Source organism: Balaenoptera physalus, assembly GCF_965194825.1.
Source record: "Balaenoptera physalus genome assembly, chromosome: 13".
Lineage (NCBI taxonomy): Eukaryota > Metazoa > Chordata > Mammalia > Artiodactyla > Balaenopteridae > Balaenoptera > Balaenoptera physalus.
In genome coordinates this window covers 60,828,023-60,850,223 of record NC_138892.1, presented here as the reverse complement: position 1 = coordinate 60,850,223, position 22,201 = coordinate 60,828,023, and the positions used below count along the sequence as shown (strand labels likewise).

Here is a 22,201-nt window from a genome sequence, read left to right as displayed (position 1 = left end):
TCTGGTCAGTGGGGGCACCGGGCTGGGTTTATTGCACTTGCAACAGAGTTTAAATAATTCCCAGGTGTCCGGAGCCAAGGTGAGGGGAGGGTTGGGCAGGGAGAGGAGGGGCAGCGTCAGTGCAGCTGGCGGGCCAAACACAGATCCTGCAGGCCGGGGACAGCGGGCTCCCCCTTTCTCCAGGGGACTGGTAGGGCCTGTGTCCGGCCAGTGTTAAGGTTCCAGATCTGTTGCCATCGTGGCCCCTTCAGGGTCCTGGGCAATTCCTGACTTCTCCTGAGTCAGAGGTGGATTGGGCCTCCAGGCCCAGGTCTGGAGCAGGCTCAAATGTAGTCCTGGATCTGCCTAGTTAGGTTACCAATGTCTGAGTCTGGGTCCCAGATCAACCCCAGGCCCCAGGTTCGATCTGGCCCTGTTCGAGTTCTGATTCCCCTTGCAGCTGGTTCTGGGCCAGCGTGGATCCTGGTGTGGGATCTGTCCTGAGCGGGGCCTGGGGCACCATCCACGGTTATTGTTCCTTGTTGGCCCACCGGGGTGGGGGCTGTCCAGAGCTGCCATGTCTCGCTCCCCAGGTTCCAGGTTCTTAACTGGGGGCTTCTGGCAGGGCTGAGGACAGATCTTTGCAGGCTGGAGCTGGACAGGAAGTCCTGGTGGCACGTCTGAGCCGGAGAACTGGGATTGGATCCCCCAGTTCTGGTTCCAAGTTGTTTTCAGGAAACTCTCCAAAATGCAAAGGCTGCAGGGAGGCTGGGGCCTCTGTCCCTGGATCTGAGTTTCCCCATCCATGAGGAGGGCATGTGTAAACGAGGGTCCTTCACAGTGCATGGGGGGAGGGGATCCCCAGCTCCGCACCTCCCGGCTCTGGCCCTTCAAGTATGTCTCTGGGCTGGGGAGAGGAGCTTCTCCCTGGCCCTCAGCACCTTCAGGAAGCGCCCAGCCCCCTCCCTGTCAGTAGACTGAGGGTGGGGGGACTGGACCTTCAGGATTGGGAGTCTGGGAGATCGGGAAGAGTCAGGCATCAGAGGTGGCTGGAGGCTTGAGCTGAGCTTTTTCCATGGCGGTGCCGTATGGGAGGGAGCGTTTGAAGAATCCGAGCTAATGAGGGGAAAAGAAGGGAGAGTTGAGTTACTCTGGTTCCCATTTCTCCGCAGATCTTATCCCAAGGGGGGATGAAGATAACTCTAGTGCTTCCAATCTCCCCATCTTGCAAAAGTGGCCCAAATTTAGGCTGTTAAGATTACCTCTCCAAGAGGTCCAGTGGGTTAAGAGGGCTAAGGTTGGGGGTGCTTTGGTGCCATAAAAATGCCCCCAGTTCAGCCAGAGATGGCAAATAGGTTTGAAGTCAAGTTCTAAGTCTCATTGCGTAGTAGTGGCTGCCTCTTGAGAAGGATTCTGAGGCTACTTCTAGGGTATGAACCATTAGTGCTGGCTGCCATGGGTTTCTGGAGGAAGTGACAGCACAAATGCCACATACTGGCCACTTGTGAGTAACACTGATTTTGAAAGTATAAATAAACGTATCAGCTTGAGTCAAGAGAACTTTTTCTAAGCTAGGGGCTGTGGAATGAAGGAAAGGATCCTATAGGCCGTGTCCAGGTGGGATGCATGTGGCCAGGGAGAGGTGGGGACATGTGGCTGGAGAATTGGTTTGGAGGCAGATGCTTGGGACTGTGCTGCATCAAGGGCAGAACCTGGTGAGACAGAGGCCAAGTCAGGTAGGGTGCGGCTGACCTTGTAGAGGATATAGATGAGCAGACCTAGGAGCAGGAGGCCAATGAGGATGGCTAGGATAATTATCCACAGCGGGACGCTGTGGCTGCCCTCTGCCTTGATCCACTGCACGGCTGTGGCCACCTGGGGAGCAAGTCGGGAGAGGTCACTGAAAAGCCATTAGTTCTTCCCACCCTACACTTGGCTCCCACTTGCCACTGGACCTAGACCCATGTTTCCCCTTCCATCTTGGGCGAACAGAATTGTGATCTTCAAAATTCAAATTCCTAAAATGTGCATTATTGTCTCTTACTTTTGGGCTTTCACACCTGCTAATTCCCTCTCCCCAGAGAATATTCCTTTCCTGACTGCTTAGCCTGGTAGATCCTATTTATCCTTCAGGTTTTGCTTAAACATCACTTCTTCCAGGAAGCCTTTCCCGACTCTGCAAGCCTGTGTTCAAGTGTCCTTATGATGTGTTCCCATAAACATGCTGGCACTTGTCACACTGTCTTCTCACTGCCCTGTCCATCTTGCTTATCATTGTATTCCCACGACCTAGCACAGTGCCTGGCACACAGTAGATGCTCAATCAATATTTGTTACCATAATCAGGCCAGCCCCCGTCGCATCCCAGTGCTAGTGCCAGGCCCAGCACTCTATCTTCCTTGGCCCAGACCTCTGGCCTGGGACTCACCTGCAGTTCCTTTCGGGGAAGCTGCCGGGGCAGGATTCGGTAGGGCATCTTCAGGGCTTCATACACAGCTTCACACTGCAGACTAAATGGCTGGTGTTCCCGCTGTGGGTGGTGGAAAGGTGTTCAGGGTGGCCTCTTATGGTATCTAGGAGGTCATTGGGCTCCCCATGGTCTGGCTCTGGTTAGGATCTTTCCCTATTTTGGACTCATTCTCTTCTGAATCTCTCTCTGTGTTCCTTATATGAGGTAATAAATGTGTAACTGAATAGTTATAATAATTAGATGACAGCATATTCAATAGAAAAAGCATTGTCTTGGAATCATGAATATGGGTGAAGCACCCAGGATGATGCCTGGCCTATAGGATGCACTCAGTAAATGACTGCTCTTCACTGTTCCTACATCTGCTTGCCTCTCCGTGATGGATATGTCTTCCGTCTCTGTTTTCTGTCATTCTCTGCCACTGGTCTCCCTCCAGCCCTCCCTCCTCTGAATGGGCCAGGAAAGGGAAGCTGTCGGTCCCAGGGTGGCCACTAGGTGGCGCCAAGGATACACAGCCCTGTCCAAACAAGGGTGAGGGAGGGGAGCGCGGCTGCCTGGGTCCCAGTCACCAAAGCGGGTGGCTAGGGCAGTGCGGAAAGCGAGCGTCAGTCCAGGCAGGCCCGAAGGTCGGGGGTCAGGACTGAGGTGAGGCTCCCTCACCTGGAGGAAGGTCTTGGCCCAGACGCGGAAATGCAGTAGCAGACTTCGGCTCTCTTGCCGGTGCAGTGGCCCCAGCTCGCAGCGCAGCCTGAAACACTCGGCCTCCGGGCATTTCTGGGAAGAAAGCGGAGGCTTGAATGCGGCGTTCCGCCCTGCTGGTGGCTCTGAGGATGCAAATAGATACTCAACGCTTCGGCCCAGACCTCATTCCCAGGAGGACTTACCAGGATCTGAGGCCCTGAGGAGGCAGGGCTCCGGCCCGGAGCATCCCGTCTTTGCAGCCGGTGGTGCTGGGAACCCTCGGGATCCAACTGGAAGAGGAAAGGGACCATTAGCTGCCTCTCTCACCTCATTACAGCCTCTAAGTCAGCCTGCATCTGGGGTCCAGAGCAGCTTCGACCTGGTCTTCCATCCACACAACTGACCACCTCCTGTGGCAAGGTACCGACCTCAGCACTGAAATACCGAAACGGGTGAGACTTGATCCTTGGAGTTTACAGGGAGGAGATGTCAATAAATAATTAGGGCCCCGTGCCTGCCTTGGGGCCTTTGCACTGGCTGTCCCCTCTGCTTGGAATGCTCTTTCTCGAGTCTTCACACACAGGTTCACCCTTGTCTTTCATGCCTCAATTCACCTGTTCCCTCCTCAAGAGGTTTTCCCTGATGACTCAAACAGGCTCCCAGCCCTGCCCTGCCCTAGCATTTTAGCACTGCACTCTCAACACTTCTCAATACCTGTTTCTCTCTCTCTCTCTTTTTAATTTTTATTGTCTATTACCCTCCACTAAAACATAAACTCCATGAGAGTGGGGACCTTGTGAGTTTTGTTTGGTGCGATCTTTCCTGAGCCTGTAACATGGTTCAGTGCATTGTTGTTTATGTGTAAACGAACTTTAAAACAGGCACTGGGGCCCAGGGGAGCGGCTCTGAGGAAGGCTTTCCAGAGGTGATGGTGCTGAGCTGGGCCCTAGGAGTACGCCAGGGCAAGAAGTCAGGGAAGGATACTTCAGGCAGAAAGACAGAAGTGTAGTACATAAAACAGTCTTTTTCCCTCCCGGGGTCTCAAGGTGTCTGTGGGCCTTCGGACCCCCTTCCAGGGGCCTAAGTCCTAGCTCTGGCACATCCTACTTGGCTCTTCCAGTTTCCCGGCGACCTTCCCCAACCACCCTCGACTTGGTCCCCTCACCCCCAGGCCAGTCTCCAGGCCCCTCACCTCCAGGCCCTGTGGGTTGGGGGGGTGACTGGTGGTGCAGTTGCTGAGTCCTGTGACCTGGGTCACGTAGAGGAGCTGCTGACCTTCCAGAGCCTGGGGACAGCTGAGCTCCAGCACGCCCCGGCTAATGGAGCTGGGGCCCAGGTTGATGAGCTGGGGAGAGGAGGGCACAGTGATCGTGGGAAGGGAGCGAGTGATTCTGCCCTGTTGAAACCCAGGTCCTGGTGGTCCGCTCTTCCCTGCTGCGAGTCTCCCATCTCAGGAGTGAGGGAGGAAATCAATGGGCAGAGGCGAAATCCTCTCCAGCCAACCCTCCTGGAGGAGATGGCTCCATCCTTCCCCCCCCCTTTTTTTTTTCTTTTTTTGCGGGAACTTAGTTCCCCAACTAGGGATTGAACCCATGCCCCCTGCAGTGGAAGCGCGGAGTCCTAACCACTGGACCGCCAGGGAAGTCCCCATCCTTCCCTTCTAAGTTGCTCAACTGGCCAGTCTCTCACACTGATCCTGCCCAGGCCTTTACCTCTCACTCCCCACTCCCCCTCTCTTCCTCTCAATCCCTCAGGCTGGTCCCAGCCATCTGTCGCTCATACAGTTCCTCCTTCCCTGTCATTCATTCTAGTCCAGCCCTCCACTCCCAGTAGCCCACCTGGGGACCAGGGCCTCCCTGCCTCTGTCCCTCCTCACCTCATAGACGTGGTGGACAGCAGGGCCCACGTCCCCCTCTTCCTGCGGCTGGTCTCGGGGATGCCAGTCGCTCACCGGGAATAGCACTGCCTCGGGCTTGGAGACACTAAAGAGGAGGGTGGTTTAGAGGACAGCGGAAGGTACCCCATCCCATATGCATCCTTTCCTAGAAGTCCATCTTGCCTCCCAGAGAGGCCCCATTTTGCCCGGGCACTGACCCGTTAAGGGAGACCTGGGCCTGAGCTTCCACGGACAGCCGGAAGGAAACCACTTCGCTTTGCGAGTTGTTGAGATTCTTGCTGTGGGATGGAGGAGAGACTCAGGTGGTGCTGGAGCCCAGCCAGGAAGAATTTCACCTGCACCAGACTCCGCCCCTGCCCCACCCTGCTCGGCCCCGCCCCCAACTCAGCCTCAGCCTGGCCCCAACCACTCCCTACCTGAGGATCTGGAAGTCAAACTGGATGGTTTTCTTCGTGTCCCTGAGGTGCGGGACTGTGAACCGAAGGCCACCCCAGAGCTGTAGGACAGGGAGGGAGGACAAGGGGGCTGTTAGATTGCGCGTCTGCCAAATCCCAATTGCAGCCCTCCTTCCCTATCCCACAGCTCTGCTCAGGATAGGCCGGTTGCTTTCCCTAGGGTCCTCTCTCCTGTCCCAGACTTACACTGGCTCCCGCCTTCATGGGGTTGCCCAGATCACACACCAGCAGGCGGCTCTGGTTCACAGCAAAGTAGTCACAGCTCAGGCTGGAGAAGTTCTGGAGGTGGGGTGGGTGCAGGTAAGGCTCTGGTGTCCCTCTGGCAGGATCTCCTCCCAAGCCCTGCCTAAGAGTCCCCTCTCACCCCTGGGTGTCTGACGAGTCCTGAGTACTCAGCCTCCGGAGGGGCCGTGACGCGAAGCTCTGCCTCGTAGGCACCGCCCTCACCCACATTCTGGGCATGGAAAGTGAGGTTCAGAGAGTTCTTGTCGCCCAGGTACACGTGGTTCTGCTCCCTGGAGGGGACACACAGGGTCAGGGACACTGGGGAATTAATCTGCAAACCAAGACAATAGGCCATAACAATAACGATATAATAATAATAGACACCGTTTACTGAGTTCCAACTCTATGGCAGGCACTAGGCTAGATGCTTTATGTAGATTATTTCATTTAATCCTTCCCCAAAGCCAGATAAATAGATGCTCTTATTCCCACTATACAGATGAGGAAGTTACATAATTTCCCAGGGTCACACAGCCAGCTAATATGTTCCTATTCTAGTTTTTCACATGCCAGGTGCTTCCAAGCTCCACATGTTCTCCTAGAAGACCTTGGCATCTGGAACCCCCCAGCTTGACGTCAGCCTTCACTTACCCAAACACTTCCAGCTGTAGGTCTGGCACACAGATATTGTCTTCTCCACAGTCCAGCAAGATCTGAGCCTGGGGAGCAGGGCAGCCTTGAGAGGGGGAGTTGCGACCCCCTCCTAAGCTGTCGGCTCCCCCCTCCAGGGCCCCACCCCTGGCGGCCCAGGCCCTTCTCCTCCCAGCCCATCTCCCCACCCTGCCCTCACCTTGTCCTCTATGCGGCTCTTGCTCTGGTAGTGTAGGACGGGCCGAAGGCCGTGGCTGTCCACAGGGGCTTGGGGGTCCAGGGAGAAGTTGAGAGCGATGTGAATCGGGGAGAGTTTGTCTCGAAACTCTGACTCGTTCTGGGGCCAGGGGAGAGGGTTCACAAATTCAGGGGACACAGGGGACTTGGTGGCCCTGCTCCTCATCCTCTCACATCTCCCTGTGTCCACTCAGGACCCTCAAGAATTCAGGTGTCCAAACTTGATCATGCTCATTGCTTCAGAGGCAGCCTGGTCCCCAGCTCCTCCAACAGAAGGGCCCCCTTCCCCAGCCCCCCAAAGTCCCAGGCCCTTCACTGGAATCTCCCTGTCTCTTTCCCTTCATGAGGGGCCCCCAGTTCTACGTGGCCACTCTTCCCAGGCCAGTCCATACCCTGCCCTCGGGCCCATACCCTGAGGTAGATCTTCATCTCTCTGCAATCCTCCCGAGCCCCGTTCTGGATGAGCAGGGTCTGGGTCAGGGTGGCCTGTCGGGAGGCCAGGAACAGGGCCCGCCGCGCTCCGCCCTTCTGCTTCTGCCAGTCCAACTGGAGCTCCACCGTGAAGCCTGCAGCCGGGCGTGTATGTTAAGGAGCATCTGCCCCTCCCTCCTAATCTATCCAGAGAGATAAGAGGTCCCCGAGTCCCTAGCCCCTCCATCCCCATCCCAGTCCCTGGAAGGTTCAGGCAGTCTCTCCCTCACCGATGGAGTCAGGAACGTGTTTTCCAGAAGCATTGAGGCAGAAGCTGAGATTGATACTGGGGGAAGACCAAAGGGAAAGCTGGTGTATCCAACTGGAACAGGCATCCTATTCCCTACCTGCCTCCCAGACAGACCCAGACTGGGACAGTCCCATTTGTCCACTTCCAAAGACCTGGTCTCCCTCCCCACTTCCAGGCACAGATGAAGCACCCTCAGACTCCATCCCCACAGTCTCCTGGGCACCGCACTCACCAAGAAGCAGGGTTCCCCTCCAAGCTGCAGCTATGCTCCTCTGGGTTGAACATGGCTGGAAAGATGGTGAGGGAGGCACTGGCAGACACGATGGGGCGACCCCTGCCAAGAGTGGATGTGGGGTCAAAGAACTAAGACTCCTCAGGAAACTGGGCACAGGAAGCTGATGCCCAAGCCCCAGGATCCCAGTTTGTACACTTCCCCAAACTCAGCCCTGTTGAGAAATCCCCCAGTTCCCACGTCTCCCAGGCTGCCCCCTGCCCAAGTTCATACCTGTACACCACAGCCTTGTCTACACCAAAGGACCCCACAATCAGATCTGCAAGAAGTCAAGAAACTACCCCTTACAGCAAGCCCCAAATCAGAATCCTTCCCAACCCCTTCTAGTTGCATTGTTCGAGGCCGAAGTGAGGGGACACCGCCATCTGGTGGCATCATCCTAGAACTGCACCCAGGAGCTAAGGAAAGTGCATTAGAGGGGCTGGGGTTCTGTGACCAGGGAATTCTAAGGTGAAAGGGGCCGCTGGCACAACTCACCAGGGTATCCGTTGCCATCCAGGTCTCGGCCTCCTCGAAGGGCGGAGCCAAAGAAGTCCGGCGTGTGGCCAGCTGCCCACAGGGGCAGCAGAACCTGGGAAGGCTTAGAGGCCAGGCCCCCTGGGCCCCCAGGGAATACAAACACCACTCCCTGCTGGTTCTCCCCACCAAAGGCAGCCCCAATGGCTACATCTGCAAGACACACAACACACAGCAGTCAGCAGGCCAGGAATCCAGGAATTCAAATCTCTACCATCAGACCCCAGGACCCAGGATCCTATTTTCCCCATCTGTCATTCCCAGTATTCTAATCTCTTCAAGCCCCGAGGTCCAGACATTGGGATTAAGATCTACACACCTCCTGGAGAAGTCACTGGGGGTCTTGGGTATCTTATCTGACAGCCATCTCTCCCCAAATCCCCTCTGACTCAGGCCCCCACTCCTCCTCAGCAACTTGAGCCCATGGTGCTTACCATTGTAGCCATCCTGGTCCAGGTCCCCCAGGGGGGTCAGGGAACTGCCGAATCGACCAAACTCATCCTGGCCAGTGAGGGTAAGGGTGGGCATGGGCTCCATGCCGGCCGGGCGCTGCAGGTAGATGTAGACCCTGCCCACCTCCTGCGGCCGCCCGTCGGCTGTCCGCTCCATGAGCAGGGGCGCCCCTACCAGCAAGTCGTCCAGCCTGAGGGTAGGGGAAACCCAGCCATCCTGAGACCCTGCCTTGCCACATCCCCTCCTCAATCCCAGTGCCAGGAAATCCCAGGCATCTTGGATCCTGGGCTCCTTCCCACTCAAGTGAGAGACCTGAGGTCTTCTGGTCTTTGGCTCTCAGCTCTCTGCCCCTGAGCCTAGGGAATGCAGGCAGGAGGAGGAGAATCCAGAGAAAAACTCTCCTCGCATTTTTCTGTCCCACCCCTACTCCTCGTCCTGTGCTATGCCCCTTTCCCACTACTCACCCGTCCCCATTGACGTCTGTGGCAGCCACTGCATAGCCAAAGTAGGAGGCCATCTGGGAGGGACAGAAGGGCAGCAGTGGGTCAGAACTAGGGGGTCAATCAACAAGGGCTATGGGGGGAAATCAGGGACTCCAGGGAGCCTGAGAAGTTGGGCTGAGCTTATTGGCTCAGGGCGGGGGCTTGGTTGGCAGAGGGCCAAGCTGGGTTGTGTGTGTGTGTGTGTGGGGGGGTGTCCTCACCTGTTCCCCTGAGAAGTTGTAGAGGGACCGGATGTCTGAGCCATTAAGGATGGTGACCTGGGGACGAGGAGATACATCCATTGGTCCCAGACTCCCAGACCATCCCATGGATAGAGGACAAGGATATGCCCAGGATACCCAGGATACCCATCCCAAGGATATGCCCAGGATATACCCAGGTATATGCCCAGGATACCCAGGGGCAGGCATTCCTTGGAGACATAGACCACTTGTCTCCTAATTCCCTCCTTTGCTTTGCCTCACATTCCCATCTCTATATTGGGTAGCTCCATCCCAGGGCGACTTCATTATTTTCCTCCATGTCACTTATCAACTACTACTGACAGATTTCGTACTTATCTGTCTGTTGTGCCTGTCTACCTACTAGAATGTCAGATAAGTGAGGGCAGGAGCTTTGTTTTGTTTTTTGCTTTCTCCCCAGAGCCTAAAGTAGTCCTTGGTGAGCAGCTGACACTCAATAATTATTAGCTGAATGACTGAGGCCTCGTCCACCAGCCCTCCCAAATCACAAACACTCACGTCTCCCCCCACATGCCCCCTTAGTGATGGGCCCTTCCGGTCCCCTGAGTCTCTCGACTCCCTGTTCTCTTCCCCAGTCTTGCTGCTGTTCCTCTGGTGTGAGTTCTCCCCCAGGACTGCTGGAGAGCCCCCTGGCCTCCCCCTGCCCCGGGCTCTCCCTTCCCCTCAGCACCCTTCCTCCATGGCAGCGGGACCGATCGCCCTAGAGCCGGTCTAGGAGGGACACGGCTGGCTTGGAAATCCGTGGTGGTTCCCTGAAGCCATGGCCCAGTCTCAGCTTCTTGGCTGGTCCTCTGAGGCCCTGGAGAATCTGGCCCCAACCTATCTGTTTTTGCCCAACCTCTCTTTAGTCTCCTCGTCCCCCATCAGCCCATGCTGAACTGGCCTGAATTTTTTTCCTTTCCTTCTATGCCTTTTCTCATGCTCCCGCCTAGGATGCTCTCTTTCCTCATCTCCACTGATCTTTCATAGGACCTTTTCTGATCCATCCCTGCCCTAGAAAAGAGGTTATTCTTCCCTCTAAACTGCTATATCATCTTAACCACTTTTCTGAAATTTATCCTAGTGCAGAGAGAATGCTGACTTTGGAATAAGACAGGTCTGGTTTTAAATCTCTATCCAGCCACTTACTAACTGGGTGATCTTAAACAACTTACTTGGTCTCTTTGAGCCTCAGCTTTCTCATGTGTAAAATGTGAATGGTAATATCTCTCCTGATAAGCTTGTTGCGAAGAATAGAAATCATGAGTGGACAGTGCCCGATGCACTGAGGGGCTCGTGAATAGGAGCTGCACCTTAGATTACAATCACATGTGTGTCTTATCTTACATACTTGATTAGAAGCACCTTACAAGATGGCGTATGATGTCTTATTCATCTTCTTATCTCTTACCTTGCCCTAATAAATGTTGGTAATTGAATGGACTCCTATAGCCTTCTTATCTATATCCTTTTTAAAGCACTCGCCATGGTCTAATAATAACAGCTACAGTTGTACACTGCCTCACAGTTCACTAAGTACTTTCACGTGCATTATCTCACTTCATCCTTACAAGAGCCTTGTGAGGTCAGAACTATTATTATCCCATTATAAAGAGAAGAACGAGGCTCAGAGAGGTTAAGCAGACTCAAGGTTTTTATGGAATGAAATGGGGTAGGAATAAATCACAGATTGATTCATCCAGAGTGAGTGCCAGAACTCAAACACTGGTCTGACCCAAGAGCCCGTGTTCTGATCCACTCTTTTCACCCTCCCAAACTGCCATGCATGGTTCTTTGTGATTAGCCAGGGGACGGGAGAGCAGAGGAGGGAGGGAGAGTCAGGCTGGGCCTTACGTAACCATAGGTGAGGTTCCCTTTGGGCACGCCAGCAACGAAGTCTGTAGAGGGAAGAGAAAGTTGTAGGCTAAGGGCAGGGAAAGGGGAGTCAGACAAAAATGGTAAGTGTCTCAGTCCCTGTGGCTCCGGGTCCTGGGTCTCCATCTGCCCCCTCCCTTGGCCCCAGCCTGGGGACACACTCACCTTCTGTGTCATCACCACTGAATTCACCTACAGCCACAGAGTATCCTAGGAGACAGGGTGGGCGGATATTAGGATTCCTGCTTTGGGGACCCCTCTGCCCTGGCCCATCTTCAATCCCTTCCCCCCACTACTGGGCCTTCATAGTCAGCCTGCACATGATACATAGGGCAGGAGGCTGGGGATGTCTGGGTGGGAGAAGGGAGGCGGGGTGGGGGGGGGGTGTGAGCGAGGAGAGGGGCCCCTGATGTTCTCCCCCTGCAGCTCCCACCCCGTTTGCTTGCTCACCCAGGTAGCTGTCATCGTAAATGGAACTGGCCTGGCGAGTCTGCAGCTGCCCCCGAACTGGGTTGATCAGGTACCCGGGGTAATAGGATTCTGCAATCTGCTCCTGGGTGGCGGACAGGATCTGGCCTGGGGAAGGGGATGAGGAGGGGATGGCTGGAGGAGGAGGTGGCAGGGATCGGGGCGCTGCGGACTAACTGGGTAGGATTTCAGAAGTCTGGTTCGAGGAGGGGAAGCTTGTGGAGGGTGGTGGGAGAGGATGGGTAAGTTTCAGGAAAGGGAGAGGAGAATTGGGACGGGGGCAGAGGAAGGAAGGATGGTGATCTCGGGCTGGGAGAGGGATGAGAGGCCAGGTGCGGGAGACAGACGCAGGGATAGAGGAAGGGCTTACCTTGCCAGAAATAGCTCCCTGGTCCGCCCAGGACCACACGCCCAGTCTGTGGGGGAAAGGAGGTGAGTCCACATCTGGTCCTGATTCCCCTGCATCCAGCACCCACAGCCACTCTCCTCCCAGATCCCCCCTCACCTTGGTGAACTCGGCACTGAAGCCCCCTTGGCAGTAACCCTGCCCTGCTGCCCGGCTGAAATCTGCAAGGGGAGAAGGTGGTGGGAAGGAGCTCCACACAGATGGGTCAGGCAGGAAAGAGCAGAGAGCTTGGGGAAGGAGAGGGGAGAGGGGGCCAGAGAAAGGACCTCTCTGGACCAGACAGTGAGCATCAAGGCTGATGGGGGGTGGGGGACCGTGGGGGATTCACAGAGAAGGCAGACTCAGGGCTCGCGCCCCCCTCTTGCCCTACCTGAGCGGCAGGGCGCATACTCCAGAATCCGGGTGAAGTTGTCTGTGGAGAGGTAGCAGGTGCCCACGGGATCGCTCAGCGGCTCCTTCTCGGTGCGCCAGCTGTAGAGGGGAGCACAGGCCTGGGAGGGCCCAGGAGGAGGGGGTTCCAGGTTTAGTCCAACAGGACCCCTCTTCCCCGCCTCCCCCACTGTGCTCCGCTAACCGCAACCATCGCCCCTCCTGCCCAGCACGCCACTCAGCCTGCTGGCCCTCACCAAGATGGAGGAGCCATGGGCTCGCACCGTCGCTCCGAACCACTGCAGGGACTTGTACTCTACAGGCTCCTCTCCCTCGAGGCTGGACGGCGGCGAGGACTCCAGGATCCGAGAGCCTTGGGGACGTGAGAAAGGGGAGTCATGCCAGCTGCGGGCAGCTGAGCCCTAGAGCGGCCCGTGCCCTCAGCCTGGGGGCACCCAAGCACTTGCAAGCCCTGAGCCCATGACTCATGGAAGGGGGAGTGGGGAAGGTCCTTACAGTGTGCTTGTTGTAGCCTGACACCTTCCCCTGCACGCGTGCACACAAGCCCATGTGCACAGATGTGCACACGCACACACACACACAGAACCTGGGCTTTCTAGAGTTGCACTCCCCTGGTCCGCCTGCCTCCTCACCCAGCTGGGACAAGGATGCTTGTGGTGAGGTGAGGAAGAACGGCTATTTCCTGAGAGGGCTACCCTCTGGCTGCACTTCTCTGTCTGTACCTGGGCCTGTGTCTCTAGCAGCAGGTGTTCTATGTCCTTGACCGTTCTCACGTCACCGAATCTCTGCCCCTTGTGTCTGCGTGTGTGCGTGCTGTCTCTCTCCTTCCAAACCCTCTCTGCCTCTATGGGACAGCTTTTTTTATTCCTCTGCTTCTCATCTGTCTTCCAGGTTTAAAAAAAAAATCGGTCAGTTTTGTGCTCTTACACCACCCCTCCCCCACTGTCTCCATCTTTTGATGCTCTCCTCTTTTGTCCCCTCACCCCAGTTTATCTCGAGCCACACTGCTCAAGTTCATGTCCTCGCTCCACCTTTTACTAGCCGTGTGACCTTAGTCAAGTTACTTAACCCATTTCCTCACCTATAAAATGGGGATAATAACACCTCGCGCCATCGTTGAAAGGATTAAGTGCGTTAATACATGTAAAGTGCTTACAACAGTGCCCAGTATATAGCAAGTGCTCTTGAAGCGTTAGCTGTTATTATTGTTTCTCAGCCTGTCTCCTTCCATCCCTCTCTGCATCTACTCCGGACCTTAAGCTCCTTGAGGGCGGGGGCTTAATCATGTTTCAATCCCCTGCAGTACCAGCACAGAGCCTGGCACGCATTATCACTTAGTCAGTGCTTAGTTAAATGAATCGAATAGGCTCTGTGACTCTCCCTGTCTTTGTCTGTGTTACTGCCCTGGCCTCCCTGAGTTGTGGGTGATTCAAGGAAAATGAGAGCCACATGTTTCTGAATCATGCCCGCCCTCCTTGGGCTGGGCTGGATTGGGAACGTGGTGTGAGTGCCACGGGGAGCCGCTGCACCGCTGCACGGAGCTGGAGCCCCAGAGCCTCAGAGCACGTGGCCCTGGAACTGGTCAGGCTCCGCCTCTCGCTCCAGACCCCGCCCGGGCCCCGCCCCCTAGCCTCAGCCCCACCCCTTAGTCCCTCCCTGAACCTCCCCGACCTACGAAGGGGGTTTACCTTTGCTGTCAAATTCAATGGGGGTGCACTGTGCCGGGCTGGTGCCCCAGGGACAGAGGTAGACGGCACCGCCCTGCAGCACTCCCGGCTGGCTGGTGTTAGCCTTGGGCGCTCCCACCAGCACGCTGACCCTGCGGAGGGGAAAGGAGAGGCAGCTCAGGGGGGGCTCCTAGCTCTTCTCCAGTCTCCCCAGGCGGGAAGGACCCAGGCCTCTGGGCCAGGGTCTGGGTGGGCGTGGCACAGATGCCCCCCGGGTTGTATTTATATCTCAGAAGATGCCACGGATGCCAGAGGCACAGGCCGGAGTCAGGCGGTCCCCATGTGCCGCTGTCACTAACACAGCCTCTCCCTCCTCCCCCCACTCTCTCCCCTCCTACCTTCCCCTGTCATTAGAAGGAGGAACCAGAGTCAGTTCTGGGAAGAGGCCGGGGCCAGAGCTTCTCTATCTCCCCTATGGACCTGCCAAGACTGGAGGTGCAGCCCCTAGAACCCCAGGGTCCTCTTACCTAGCCTATACCCTCTCCTCCCAAGCCAAAGCCCTTCTCTGGGCAAAACCCAGGCGTCCAGCTGCCCAGCTGCCCAGCCCTGGGGCGTGTAGGAGGAAAATGTGAGTCTTGGAAACCAGGCAGTAGAAGTGGAGAGAGGAGCTGGAGAATGGTGAAAGCAGATTGTTCCCCGGGGCCTGGGCCTGGACCTGCCCTCACCCTGGGCTCTGGTGGGACCTCCCCAGCCTGGCTGGGTCTCTGTCTCAGCCTCTGAACCCCTTTCCCATACACCATTGCTCGGAGTCTGAATTCAGATCCTGCTCTACTGGGTCTTAGTTTTGGACACAGTGCCTCGTTCCCCCTGAGACGACGAGGAGAAGGTTGCCTTTGCTGGGGGTCCTATGTAATGGGGTGGTGACAGCTAAGGTCCTGGACAATTTTCCTGCCTCTGGCTCTGCCTCTATCATTCCTGGGTCCCTTGCCTCCAAGACCTCTGCGCAGCTGTCAGCCTTCTGGGCTTTCTCCTCCAGAGTCTCCCATGAGGACTGCATCTGGCAGCCGGGGCAACCGAACCAGTGTCCCTGCCAGCCGCCAGCCTTGGCCTCTGCTCACCTCCCATATCTGACTCTGGCACTGCTTCTCCATCTGTCCCTCTGCCCCTATGACTGCTTGCTCTCTGGGTTTTGGTTTTAGGGACCTCTCTCTCTCTCTCTCTCTCTCTGATCTCAGATCTTGGGCTTCTCTATCTCTGTTGGTTTCTGGCCCCTTTCAGCTTTCAGCACTCCCAACACCCACCCTTTTCCCGATATTTGGATCCCTTCATTAGCCTTTCTTACCAGGAGTCCCCAGGTCGGGGATTATGGTAGAGGTCACAAAAGCGGGGGTGTGTGTGACGGGATGGGAGACAGGGCGGGTGACAAGAGATACATCGAGTAGGGGAGGGGTGAGGGGGGTGGTCCAAGAGGAATAGGAATGGGAACACCAGAGGGAGCAGCTCCAAGGGACTGAAGCAGAGTGAGGGTGGTCTGGCAGGGCCAGAGCATGAGGATGGGAGAAGAAAGGGTCCAGACGGATAGGAGGGGAGGCCTGGAGTGAGAGTTCCTGGAGTGACGGGGGGTGGGGTGCCAGCCTCGGTTACCCTGGGGACAGGAAATGTTTACTGCCTGTGGCTTCCTGTCTGTTTCCAACCTCTCACTTCGCCGTTTGTCTCCCACCCGCCCGCCTGCTGGGCCCCACCCCTCTCACTCAGGCAGTACATTCAGTAGGGGGGTGGGAGCTGGCTACTCGGAGGCACAGTGACCTGGTTGGCTGCCAGGCCTAGTAGGTGAGGTTGGTGGTGGGGAGAGATTGCATTGCCCCAGGGCTGGGGGAGGAGAGAGGGGTGCAACCCTCTGTAGCAGAGGCAGCCGCAGAAAACAGCAGTGGTACAGGGGTTCTGGGTCAGGCACTAGCTCAGTGTGGACTTGGGAATACCCTCTCCCTCTTCCTCTGGGTGAAGAGGTTGAACAGGTTATCTCAAAGTCTTCCGGAGCTCCGATACTCTTCCAGGAGAGCACAGGGGCTTGGCCAAGGGACCCTGCTCCCAACCCCAATTTTCCCACCACTCCGTGGCGGGGAGCTGAGCCTGAGTGCTCCTGGAATGGCCTGAGGAAGAAGCTTGGAGTCTGGCAGGGCAGGAAGGTGAGAGAGAGGCCTTACAAGGCTTAGAAAGTCCACAAACTTGTGGGCCAGGGGCATATGCTGTGGCTGTGTGAAGGTTCAGGAGATCTGGGGTACAGGCAAGGGACACAGGTCCCGACCCAGACTTGCCCTGTGCCGCCCATGGCTTATACCTGAGGATGCAGTGGCCCTTCCTTCCCAGCTCCTCCAAGTCAGTCCAGTAAATAGTGCCCTCCCCCATGTGCCAAGAGAGGCGCCCAGTGTCAGGGGTGGCACGTCACATAGCTTATCCTTATTCTCCCACTCCTAGTTCCTGCTTCCTAAATCCTGCAGCAGTTGGGTCCTACTAGGGGTCCAAGAAGGTAACAATGGAGGGTCCTTGGGCTCTTTTCAATATTTCGGAGAGCCTAACGGAAATCATGCGTTTACCTGATAAGGCAGCCAAGGCTAATTAAAACCTCAAGTGTATTTGTTTTGGGCCGGAATTATACCAACTCCTGTGGGGAACCTAGTTATCTCATATTGGTCAGAAGCTCTGATTGGCAGCTACAAATGTCTTCTTGTTCTAATTTTTGGTTGATAAAAAAAAAACAGGAAAAAGGAATTAATTATTCCTTCCTAAATGCAGCTTGGCAGATAAACTCTTCCAAAATATAGAGACCAAGGGAAGAAATAATTGCCATAATTTATTTTGAAGCCTCAGAACTCTGATGTTCTAGAGCTGCTTCTTGGAGACACAGGCTGCCTCAGCACCATGGTTTGAAGACTTTCTTGTAGATGCCTCAGGGCTGCCACACGGAGTAAGCAGAGGCCAGTTTGGTCCTGACACTCCTCTCCATCTTCTTTCAGAGCAACCTCTTTTCTCTGTTTTATATAGAATGCCCTGGTAAGATATCATTTGAACTGAAAGAAAGAAAGGAAGGAAGGAAGGAAGAAAGAAGGAAAGGAAGGAAGAAAGAAAGAAGGGAAGGAAGAAAATAAAAAACGGTAACAAAAAATACTGCTGACCTAGTCCCATGTCCTCATTGTACAGATGGGGAAACTAAGTCCCAAAGAAAGTAAGTCACATGTCCTGGGTCACTCAGAATCCTTCTCAACCTAAGAACCAGAAGCCAGGAATCCCGATACCTAGGCCAGTGTTCTGGTCTACCCCGTTGCCAATTTGTTCCCTCCTCTCCTCGCCACTATCTCCCCAGCCAGGCTTCTGATTAACCAAGTTCCTGTTCAATACATGGTTACTGTTTGACTCTGTTGGCCTGACAAGGTCGGGGGTGGAGAGTAGCAAGTGGACCGGACCCAGCTCCTGCAGGTTCTACGGCAGCCCTGGCCAGGCCAGAGGAGACACCTGGTTCTGGGTCCCCCAGTGTAGTCTCGAGGGAAATGCCTGGCTGGCTGGGAAGGAAGAGTTGCCTCCACTTGTGGCAGCTCCACAAGGGGAAGGAGCTGGGCTAAGGCTGGTGTACCTTTCAAGCGCATGTCTTGGGTCAAGTCACCTCCCCTCTCCAAGACTTGAATTCTCTACACATAAAATGATGGGTTGCCCTTGAATGGTCCCTAAACAAACTTCTAGTTCTAAACTTCTATGATTCCTGAAGCTTCAGTTCATATACACGCATAAAATGGGAGCAATAATGCTTCGTCTGTCTAAGGCAAGGATTTTTGTAATGATCCAACAGAAGAATTGATATGAAAGTGCTAAGGAATGTGAGGCACTATTATTACTATCACTGCCATAAGCAAATATTAAAAGCAAGTAAGAAATAGTGAAAATCTTAGACAAAGAACTAGGTGGTGTCCAGGGAAGAGAGAACCAGAAACAGAAAATAGCTACCTCATAAAGGTCATGCCTCCATGTATTCATCACCCTCCAAGGACCAGGTGCTTTATATATATATTGTCTCGTTTAGTCCTCAGAACAACCTTATAAGTTAGGTGTCTGATTTTCATGAGAAGACCAGGCTCCAGGATTTAAGTCTTAAGTAACTCAGCCCAGGTCACACAAAGAACAAGTAAGTGGTGGGGCCAGGACGCACACCCAGCTTGGCCTGACTTAAAGCCTGCCCCTTTCCTACCGTGTAACCTCTCTAGTGCTTACCCTGCCCTCTGATGCTGTTTCAGTTTCCACAGTGAGAGGTGATGAAGGGGGGCCAAGAACACTGAGGCCCTCCCTCTCCGGCAAAGGCCCCAGGTGAGGGGCTATGTTTGTCCCCCGCAGGTAGGAGGGGTTGAAGTCCCAGCTCTGGTGGGGAGGGAGGTCACTGGGGAGGTGGAATGTTCCGAGTCCTATTCTAAGAGTGCTTTGTAGAGAGAAAATGAGAGGGGGAGGTGCGCAAGCTGGACACCTGGGTTCTCTTGGGAGAAGAGATGAGCAGAAGGGGAGGGGGAGGGGATGAGACTGCTAGGTCCTGCTTTAGAAAAGGGCTTTTGGGACTTTAGGATCAGGCCAGGGGCCAGACAGATACCTAGGGAACCAACTAGGAGTGTGTGAAAGTCCAGATGTTTCGGAGGAGTGTTTTAAAAGGGAGATGACACTCTTGTTGGGGGGGAGTAGGGGTGGGATAAGAGGAAGGTTAAGAGCCAGATAACTGGATACCCTATTGTGGGGGAGGATCCCCTCCCCTCCCTCCCTCCCCCTTCTCTACCCCGTTAGGTTTGTGGTAAGCAGTCGCAAGGGGCCTGGGGGAGGCCGGGCCTGGCAGAAGCTCCAGGCCAGGGTGATGCAATGGGGTTTGGGCAGGAGGCCAGGGGGGTGGGGTGGGGGCTGGGTGGGGACCTTGAATAGCCCAGAACCAACAGCTGGGGCCTAACCATCCTCCAGACAAAGGAGAAATCTGCCCCATACCCCAAGTGAATTACCTAGATTAACTCCTTTTCTCCAGAAACTAAAGGAAATGAGTAGAGATCAGTTAACTGTGTCGTGTGTAGGGACAGCCCACCTCTGACAGAGGTCCGATCAAAGCTGGAGACTAGGGGTTGTTGTGCTGGTGGCGATGGTGGGGAGCAGTGGCAATCTCAGAGCCCGGAGATGTAGAAAGAGGATTCTTCCAGACATCGTGGAGTCAGGCATCTGGCACCTGGGAGTCCCCGTCCCACCCCAGGAGCAGCTTCCTTCCCCTCTTACTCCCCCCCCCACATTTAAACAAACACCCTTGTTCTAATGTTGCCTAGCTCGTTTCCCCAAGCCCGTGGGCTCCCCATTTTCCTGGCACACAGGGTCCGCTCTGCTTGTCACCCTGCTGAGCTGGGAATGGGGATCCTCCTTTGAGACTTCCCCGGTCTCTGAGGTCCTGTGTTCTGACGCTCTTGGGCCCTGCGAGCCCGCGTCTCCCCAGCTTCCGACCCCGACCCCAGAAGTCCCGGTCTCAGTTCAGCTCTAGCCGACAAGCTACAGGAAATCAGTTTTTCTCTTCCTCCCAAGAGCTAGAGGAAGAGGGAAACCGCCCACCCCCCTTCACGGGCGCACACACACCCCTCCCGACACATCCGAGCCCCCGCCCTTCGCTGAGCCAGCCCCCAGCCCCGGCGCCCCCCAGGACCAGGGTCCCGGGACTCTCCCCAACTTCCCGGATCCCCTCTTCTGAACAGAGATTGGGGGTGGCGGGCGGAGTAGGAGACCGAGGAGAAAGGGGAGGGAGCCGCCGTCCCCCTCCCGAGTCTTTCCCAGTCTGAGTTGAGGGGGGAGGGGAGGATGAGGCTGGCCCCCATTTAACCTCCGGACCCCTTCAGCCTCCGACTCCCTTCTTACTACACACAGCTCATTCTGCTTCGACCCGTTCTCTCTCCGCACAATGGCCCTCAGGGGTCCCGGGGTTCCCCAGTGCTCCAAAAAGCCCACCCTGGCCTCCGCGCCCCCTCTCCGTCCCCATCCGCCTCCGGTCCCGGCAGCTCTCGGATCTCAACCAGAGACCCTCTGCTCTCCATTCCCGCGCCCTCCTCTCTCTTGGCCCCAAGACCCCGGCCCAGACTTCTCCAGCTTGCAGCTTCGTGTCCTCTCCCCACCCCACACGTCTCCCTGCTGATCGCTCTCAAACTCCTGGCCACCCTCCACGCCGGCCACTGTCCCCTCCCTACTCCAGCGCGGGCCCCCAACTCCGGCGAGGGCCCCCAACTCCAACCCTAGTCCTTCCAAACTCCGCCTCCCAAACTCAAGTCTTGGTCCCCTCCAGACTCCAGCCGCGCCCCCTGTCTCCAGGCGCGCACCCCCGACCCGCCAGCCCGCCGCCAACCCTCCTCAACTCACCCGTCTGTCCCCGGCCGGTAAAACTCCACCGAGAAGCCGAAGAAGGAGCCCGGGGGCCCAGAGAGCACTGCTGGGGCCTCCGCGTCTAAGTTGAAGCCCCCGACCCTGGGCGGCGGCGGCAGCAGCAGCAGCAGCAGCAGCGGCAGCAGCCGGGATCGGCGCCGGGGGCCCCAGCGCAGCTGCACGGCGAGGAGAGGGGACCCTGGCGTCCGGCTCCCCATAGCACCCGCTCTTCCCTGTCCTGGGGCCACCGACCCGGAGCCGCTTCCTAAACCTCCCAGAGGCGAATGACTCAACGCGGGGAGGAGTTTGCCAAACTCCCGGCTGAGCCCTCCCCCCGCCTGCCGGGGGGGCGGGCGGGGGGGCATTCCTGGGTCCCTGGAACGCTGAGCCCGCGCCCCCCACCCCGAAGGGGCGTGGGGGGGGACGCACCTCTCCACTTCCCTCGCCCCAGCCCCAGCTGGAGGCCGGTTGTCTGGACTGGGTCAGACTGGGCTGGTTTGGGCTCTTCCCCCTCCTTCTCTCTGCTTCCCCCTACTTCCTCCCGCCTCCTTTCCAGATGTACAACGTAAACGCTCGGAAAAGGAGTCGGAAAAAGGGAGCGGAGAATTTCCTAATGAGGAAAGGAATCACCTCCGGAGGGCGGAGGGAGTCTGAATATATGTGTGGGGTCTCCCTCACCAATTCAGGGAGGAGGCTTTGGGGTCTAAAGGCAGAGGAGGCACTTCTGGCATCTGGCCAACTGGGATTCCCCCTCGCCTTCCGGGGCCATGGGGTGCCTGGGTTCCAGCCAGCTGGATTTGGGACTCAGGAGTTGAGGTACAGAGTGCTCCCAGTCAGCCTAATCCGATGGAGGACCTGCACCGGCTCTCCGCTCCCTGCCCCCTCCCCCCCACCAAGTTGCTAGAATTGAAAACCCGGGAGTCCAGAAATTTGGGGTTACTTCACCAGGAGGATTCCGGTCCAGGCCTCCCCCTTTCTTGGTTGTAGGATATGGAAACCTCTGATGAGTCCCGTCCTAGAATCTGGCAGTTGACCAAGAGCCTGGTAGTTGGGGGGAAAGGGTTGCTTTGGCCCCTCAGTGTCTTCTTGATCAAACTGGTCTGATTCCTACAAACCTGGAGAATTGTAGGATGGGGTGGGGTGGTGTCTTGCAAAGGGGCCCAACCTTTAGCTTCTATTGTCTTTAGGCTCTGGGAGCTGGAACCCAGGACCCCATTCTCCCAAGATGCCCTGTGAATGTAGGGGAAGGGACTGTAGCAGGAGAAGGCAGTGACCCCCTGCCCATCCCTTCCCCCAGCCCTGGCTCGGTGTGATGAGATCACCTTTCAGGATTCTAGTCTTTATCTTAGTCTGGGGGAGGGGGACCAAGGGGCCTAGATTCTCTCCTAACCTCCTCTCCTTTCCAGCCCTCTTCCTGTCTTTTTCCTCCAGGACTCCTCCCCTTCCAGAATAATAATCCCCCGAATCAGAACCCTGCCCCTTCTCTTCTCCAGTCCCCTGCCCCACTCTGGCTTGGGGGACTCAGAATCAATGCTTTTTCCTTCGCCACGAGTCTCCTCCTCATTCTACTACTCTACTTCCTGTCCCAAATCACCCAGCTGTTTTTTTAAAAGCCCCTCTCCAGAGCCAGCTGCAGCCCAAGGGAGAAGGCAGCTGGTCAGACTGTGGAGTGATGCTGGCTCCCAT

General features: G+C 56.2%; 1 protein-coding gene across 1 annotated transcript; it reads right to left on the bottom strand.

Moving 5' to 3' along the window:
* Positions 1 to 21,049, bottom strand: ITGA5 (integrin subunit alpha 5). Its single transcript, XM_082419190.1, has 30 exons — positions 20,513 to 21,049; positions 14,129 to 14,259; positions 12,677 to 12,792; positions 12,421 to 12,541; positions 12,150 to 12,211; positions 12,015 to 12,060; positions 11,627 to 11,752; positions 11,342 to 11,386; positions 11,156 to 11,199; positions 9,281 to 9,337; positions 9,042 to 9,094; positions 8,559 to 8,767; positions 8,086 to 8,277; positions 7,822 to 7,867; positions 7,549 to 7,650; positions 7,297 to 7,352; positions 7,007 to 7,161; positions 6,558 to 6,695; positions 6,359 to 6,426; positions 5,847 to 5,997; positions 5,669 to 5,761; positions 5,444 to 5,523; positions 5,225 to 5,305; positions 5,007 to 5,112; positions 4,323 to 4,475; positions 3,334 to 3,420; positions 3,110 to 3,223; positions 2,408 to 2,509; positions 1,732 to 1,854; positions 1 to 1,095 (listed from the first exon to the last, which is right to left on the bottom strand). Exons 1-30 carry the CDS (start codon positions 20,878 to 20,880, stop codon positions 1,012 to 1,014), a joined length of 3,309 nt encoding a protein of 1,102 aa, XP_082275316.1. The 5' UTR covers positions 20,881 to 21,049; the 3' UTR covers positions 1 to 1,011.
* Between the last annotated feature and the right edge of the window lie 1,152 nt (positions 21,050 to 22,201).